Here is a 6,979-nt window from a genome sequence, read left to right as displayed (position 1 = left end):
TTGTTAGAAGAAATTATAACAAGACTTTTGTTTTTTCAAAAGCAATACAGAGGAGGCAGCAGATATTTACTAAAATATAGCCCTTGTTTGAAGGAAAACTAATTGATCACATGGCTCCAAAACCTGATCTCTGGTGAGACCTGGTACTGGCTGCATCATGATGTGTAGATGCATTTCTTTAACAGGAACAGACAAGCTGGTCAGAGCTGATGTGAAGATGAAAGGAACTGAATTAAGGAAACTAATGTCATAAAATCTGGTTTTAGAGAATATCTGTTCAAAAGATTGCTGTGTGTTACAGGTATAGGTACCGCTTAGGATCTAATATGTTAGGATTGGCAGCCTCAGTCACATACATCACCAATTGTCGCCACCAAGGCCTTGAAATAGTCTCCTTTCCATATTTTTGGCATTATCTTCCTGACGTTCCTCCATCTTTATATTGACATTATTTGGGATTGCTGTGTCTAAAATAACTGTTCTCTTTTTTGCTGTTTCTGAAATGTGTAATACAACAAATACATTGTGCAATAATGGACATTTGTAATATCAGTTTGGTTCAAAATTATTCATACTTTCATTGTTCCTGCATGTGCAGAAAAGTCTCTGCATCATTTTCTCAGTGGGCATTCCTGTACTGTAATTGAGATTATTTTCCAGCTGCACTGTTATCTGCACCGTCATTCACTTCAAAATAAGCCAATCACCTGACAGCAAACACAAGGCCCTCCTTCCCATCATGATTGGCTGGTAATATATTTGCTGTTTTCATTCATCCCTTTATACATGTCATTCAAACATTCTGCTAACCTGATATATTTAGCTTTTAAGAAGATATTAATGCATATTTTGCTGTATTTCCTGCTTTTTTTTCTTTAAGTCACTATCACTCCCATCATCTCTTTGCTGTAGTTGTCTCCCTGCAAGCCCTCCTCCTCCTCCTCCTATCTTATTCTAGAAGCCCTCCCCCCTCCCATCCTGTCTGCTTTCTTGTCATTGGGTGATGTGTGGGGTGATGGTTGTGGTTTCTGTCGGTGATATCTCCAGAGCATGTACCAGCTCACTGCCTCTAAGCTGAGAAAGTAGCCGTAGATGGTTGGATGGCGTTTTTTTTATTTACAGAGACAGACATGTTTAGAGTGGGACATCTGGGAGATGCTGATTACTGCTTTTATCTTTTACAACCAGAGCGATGAACTACAGCTTTGCTGAACATCAAGCCTGCAGTGGCCAGTTTCTGCACTAATGAATGAGTGAGGATAATATCTCTGCTTCTTGCTTTTAAGGTGAGGCAATAGTAACTGCATGATAGCATGCACATGCATTCAGCAACAGCAGGTTAGGGTAACCTAGAATAATAAGAGAAGTTGACAAAATTGCTACATTCAAATGCACATATATTGTTTTATATTTATGCCATGTTGAAAGTGATCTGTAAACTAAATTTAGAAAAACAAATTTTTTCTGTTTATATAATGATTATTCATAAACCTGTGAGCTGTATCAGAGTATTTATTATTGCAGCGCTGTGTCCAGGATTGCTGCACAGTGACAAGCTGGTTACTACAATGAAACAGCACCTCACATCCAATGGTGAAAAAAACCCTCCTGACAGCTTGTGATTTCCTGATTTAGCTATAAAGTTAGATTTTCATATAGACACTGGGTGGTGGGCTGCATAGGTGTGGCTCAGACATGAATGGAAGGAGTCCAAATGAGAATAAAATAATTAAATCATTATTTAGGGATTAATTCAGTGGTCTGATATCTGCAAAAAAATTGAACAATATTACCTTAATTTGGAAATAGATCATTTATAAAGATGTGTTAACAAACGCATTTAGAGTACAGTCTGGTTGGAGTGTTCACAGGATCACACACATCCGATGTGACTTTTTTGACATAAGAACTGCTTTTTCCTTCAAAAATCTCACATGATGCATCCTAAAAAATTCACTAAACAAAAACTCTTTCTCTCACTAACAAGATCATTATCAGTAAAGCCTTATGTACAAACATTTGTCTTAATATCTGTTGAAGTTCCTCATGAATGGGGTACATTTCTGATAATAGAAGTTCAGAGAAGCTTCAGAAACAACCAATTATCATGACTTAAAACAGTGAACAAATAAGATGATTACATGTTAGAAACTTTGATTATTAAACATTTTCAGTTTTCAGGCAGTATTAGCTTTACACTAATATTTTTTTTTTTCCTTATCATCTTGTTGTGATTAATTTTCCCGGAGCTGAGCTTTTTAGATATGTACCTACATTAACATAACCAAAAAGAGGTTTTAGGTAATCTAATAAAAAAGCAAAACCGAAATTATAATACAGAGGGAAAAGAAGTGACAAAAAATTAAGAAAAATGCTGCAGGAACTTTGATTAGTATCTCGTTTAATGTTTCCAAAGGAACATCTGTTAGTGGGAACTTGTTGAATAATTAATGCTGCAAAAAACTAAACAGCTAAACAAACAAAGGCCTTCACCCTGATATGTTGATATTGTTGGTCACAGATACATCTAAGGTGAGTTTGTAGCATTTTATAGCTTTAATGCTTCTATCACTTATACCTCTGATATATGTTGCTGAATATTTTTTTCACGTGCATTGGAGTATTTGTTTATGGAATGGAGAACCATAAGACGTTATTATTTCTGTTGTATGGTGGGGTTATTAACTGAGAGAGTAGTAGTTTATTATATACTGTTTGTTATCAGCTTAGAGGTGCTAATGGGACCCTCTTGTTGCCATAACGATGCTTTGTAAGAAAATCTTCTTTTTGTGTAAGCCTTGTTTCTGCCTCAAGTCAACTGTCTTATCTAGCTCCTCAAGATATTTTTAACACAGACAGACAGCTGTAAACAAAAAAACGTTAGTTTTCCTGAAGGTTTAAAAACTGTACCTTCCAAACTCATCACAAATAAAATTTATATCATCTCTTAAGATTAGTTAAACTGCAATGCAATCCTGTCTAAAAGGCTGATTCTCAGGAAATTAACACAGGAGGTACAGAAGCAGCCAAAAAGCCACAGATGTGTTCTGAACTGGTCATATGATCCCTGGTCAGCCTTTAGTGATTAGAAAGGGAGGAAAGAGCAGGAAAACCACAGAGGAGGAAATGAAACAGGGCTTTGTCACCGTTTACAGAGGACTCTCTGATTGTATGATTTTAGGGTTTAAAGGGTTTCTGTCATTATTTGGCGAAGCTGAAGCCTCTGGATTATTAATTATGAAAAGAAAAAGTAAGTCGTATGTTTAATATGGACATTTTTTTTGTGACTTATTTTTAAATACTGAATGTATCTGTAGTAGGACAATGGTTGTCAAGTATATTATTATGGATTTTAAGGATAGGAGAATATAGACTAAATACAGGGGTTTCTGTCACTTTGAACAGTAGCAGCTTGACAGAGAAATTCTGTCATTCTGTCATATTTTATTCATTCATAAAAAATGAAACCAAATGAATTTATTAATGAAGTATTTCTCTGCTCAGACACGACATTCACAAACAGCATGTTTCGTTTCATATCCATTGCATAAGATTAATCAGTATCAATAGTTTTTTCTCTCTTTTTTTAAAATTAGACAAGCAAAAAATATTCAAAATCACAAATGTGCCTAGTATTGTTCCAGTATGCGCTTTGTAGATCAGTCTGAAGCATCTTCTGTTTATTGCACAGATCACTCCCCATTGAGAACATCCAGAGTATAAGAAAAAACTGATCAAACTGGACTGCAATGATTCAGCCAACCACTGTGAAGAAGGAAGGGTCATTTGGGATGTCCAAAACACAACTGGACCTCACTGCCCAGCTTTAGTTCTGCAGGATCCATTCTACAACAAAACCCTTCAAAGACTCAGGAACACCTTTAAGTGACACAGGGGGCAGAGGAGTTTCCCACTCAGCATGTACTCCCCCCAGAGCCTGCATCGCTGGGGCATCACTCACAGTGAGAGCATAGAGCGTCTGGCTTACAGTCAAGGTAGGCCTCTGGTTTAAAATTTAAATGACTGACCTCAGCTGTTTGACTTTGATAACTTGGAAAAAATACAAGAAAAAAAACAACAACAAAAAAACCCATATTGAAGTGTAGATTTCAGTTTAAACAAAAATAGAAAATTCTGTTTAAAGCTATCTCATACATTTTTCTGGCAAAAGTACAAAAATGAATCATTTCTGGGGATTTTATCGGAAAACATTAATCTCCAGTGTATGAAAACATCTGGTTGCACTTAAAAAAAATAATGCAACCACTTCTGGCATTTACCGTACTTAATCATACTAAGTTACTTCAACACAATTGTTTAATGTCCTACTCTGCTAACATGAAACAATTGTGTTAAAGTAACTGAATATAATAAAGTAAATGCAAACAAACTGTTGCGTTAAGGTCTAAGGCAGGAGTCACCTACATGATGTGGGCACCATGGGGTACCCACAGCATCTTCTGAACACAGCACAGATTGACATTTTTACTTTATTCTGTTGCCCTTCTTTTTTAAGCATTTATAGAGATTTAAAAATAACAATATCATAAATAAAATTAGTAGTTAAACAATAAAAATAAGTTTAATTACGTATGAAGTTAAAGTGAACACTGACCCTTCCTTCCTTCCTTCCTTCCTTCCTTCCTTCCTTCCTTCCTTCCTTCCAATAAAAATAAGTTTAAGTATGAAGTTAAGGTGAACGCTTATTCTTCCTTCCTTCCTTCCTTCCTTCCTTCCTTCCTTCCTTCCTTCCTTCCTTCCTTCCTTCAATTAAGAATATGCTTATTATGTATGAAGTTAAGATGAACGCCCATCCCTCCAGTTCATATGCCAGTATTGGTAGCCCTAACTATGACTCAGTACCTATGAAGTAACCCTCTGCCTTGAGAAGGTTGGTGACCCATGGTCTAAAATCTAAATATGTCAAAATACTTTGATAAACTTAATATTTCAAACCAAGGAATCTATATGTCATATCTGGGTTTGACTGAAAAACAACCAATTCTGAATGAGATTTTCTAAAGTTTGATGAACCATCTTCAGTGAGCTGCCACCTGAAGTTCCAGGTTCTACCAGCAGGGGGTAGCAGGCTGTAAAATCATGACGTAGTGCAGCTCGCTGCCTTTTGTGATCTTCGTGGGCCTCCTGACGCCGCCTCTTCACAGGGTGCAGCAGCGGGACTGTGGACACCAACTGTCGGTTAGGTTAGCTGGCTGTAAACAAATCTGTACACCTCCGAGATGTACGCCATAGAAACGCTTTGTGAGACGCTGTTTGCTGCGCTGTAATCACAGCCGTTAGCACACAATGTAGAAAATATGACGCTTTTATGCCCGGGGGCGGTGTAACTTTTATGGACAGCTGGATTTTTTTTCTGCTGCTGTTGTTGTTGTTAAACTAATGCCATCATTTAACCGATGGGATGCCACACATTTAATCGGTGACGTCTGCCAAAATCTGTTGCTAACTAACGGGAAGTAAGCTGGATAATTGGTGCTTTAGCTGCATCGAGGAGCTCGGTTAGCTTTAAAAATATTGAACATGGCATCTGCTGCTGCGGAGCACGACCTGGCTCTGTCTGAGGCGGACAGCAGTAAAGAGAAAGGCCAGGTGTTCGGCATTCTGAGGCTCCAGGAGGAGAAATCAAGTGCAGGGGAGAAGACGAGCAGCACTGTTAGAGGAGGAGGAGGAGGTGTTGGAGACGGGCGATGGCAGGCTCCTATCTTCGCTTTAGCAAGGAAAGCATCAGAGACCATTTCAGGAAGCATTCACGTCCATCCCAAAGTGTCGGAACAAAGGAATTCTCTTCCCGGGGACTGGACTGTCCAAGGTACAGTATGCCTCATGCTGGTTGATAATAAATGAAACGATGTGACAGACCCTCTGCTCTCTCTGCTGTCTTCACTTTTCATCGTCGTAGTGCAACCAATCGATGTTTTACTCATGCATCTCCCACACAGCTTTCTAAGCCGGGTCTCACATGATGCATAAGGGAAAAAAAAAGGCTTTGGGGTTATAACACTTTCCTACGGAAGAGGATTAGAGCCACTGAAAAAATAAAAAAAGTTAACTGATTTTTTAATTTTATTTCAGAATAATATGAGAAAAAAGTCAAAGTTCTGACTTTAATCTCACAATTCTGACTGTAATCTCAGAATTCTGACTTTTTAAAATCATAATTCTGACTTTAATCTCAGAATTCTGACTTTAATCTCAGAATTCTCACAGAACTATTATTACTACTACTACTACTATTATTATTTCTGATTTTAATTCTGACTCCTTTTTTTTTATCCGAATCCGAATTCTGACTTTAATCTCAGAATTCTGAATTTTTTCTCAGAATTCTGAGTTTTCTCTCAGACTTCAGACTTTTTCCTAAGAATTCTGACTTTAATCTCAGAATTCTGACTTTAATCTCAGAATTCTCACAGAACTCTGAGAGCTAACATGTTAGCATCAAGCCGTATCCATGTCTGTTTTAGAGAGAAAACTAGCTCTCTCGTTTTAATCACCTTCTGCTCCTCCATTAATGAAATAGCATCACCGGGGACCTCTCTGGCACGTAAAAAGTTGCCTAATTTCAAAATTTTCCACCATTGTGTTACTGGCCCTCCAAAACAACTCACATCTTTGTTACTGAAGCTGAGTGCTCCCACATATCTTCCTTCATGGTGCCCATCTAGAGAGATTAAAGTCAGAATTCTGACTTTTTCCCATATTACACTGAAATAATATTTAAAAATCATTTAAATGTTTTTTTTCCCTCTTTCCAGTGGCCCTAATCTTCTTCCATACATCTCGCTACGTCGTTCAGTTTAAAATATAAACCCCTCCTGACTCAGTCTACTCGGCTGTCGATGATTATATTTCCTCAGCAGCAGCATCTCTTACCCTCCCACTCTCAGCTAAATTTAACCTTAGGGTGGTTGTCACCTTTTTCATCTGACACTGTTTTGTTTTTTTTTTTTTTTTTTTT

At 37.6% G+C, this 6,979-nt stretch overlaps 1 protein-coding gene across 3 annotated transcripts in view; it reads left to right on the top strand.

Moving 5' to 3' along the window:
* The first annotated feature begins 1,036 nt into the window (after positions 1–1,036).
* rufy2 (RUN and FYVE domain containing 2) overlaps positions 1,037–6,979 on the top strand; it is a 25,155-nt gene continuing 19,212 nt past the window's right edge. Inside the window, exons 1-2 of one of the 3 annotated variants that reach the window (XM_015386471.1) lie at positions 1,037–1,286; positions 3,692–3,995. In XM_015386471.1, coding sequence (XP_015241957.1) covers positions 3,920–3,995 — 76 coding nt within the window. In that variant the 5' untranslated portion in view covers positions 1,037–1,286; positions 3,692–3,919. Of the gene's footprint in view, positions 1,287–3,691; positions 3,996–5,137; positions 5,831–6,979 lie in introns of those variants that run through there. The other 2 variants (XM_015386470.1, XM_015386472.1) reach the window with 2 other exon arrangements.

Source organism: Cyprinodon variegatus, unplaced genomic scaffold (genome assembly GCF_000732505.1).
Source record: "Cyprinodon variegatus isolate N-32 unplaced genomic scaffold, C_variegatus-1.0 Scaffold369, whole genome shotgun sequence".
Taxonomy (NCBI): Eukaryota; Metazoa; Chordata; class Actinopteri; order Cyprinodontiformes; family Cyprinodontidae; genus Cyprinodon; species Cyprinodon variegatus.
Note: the sequence above shows the minus strand (reverse complement) of the source record. Positions and strands in the feature narration are given on the sequence as shown.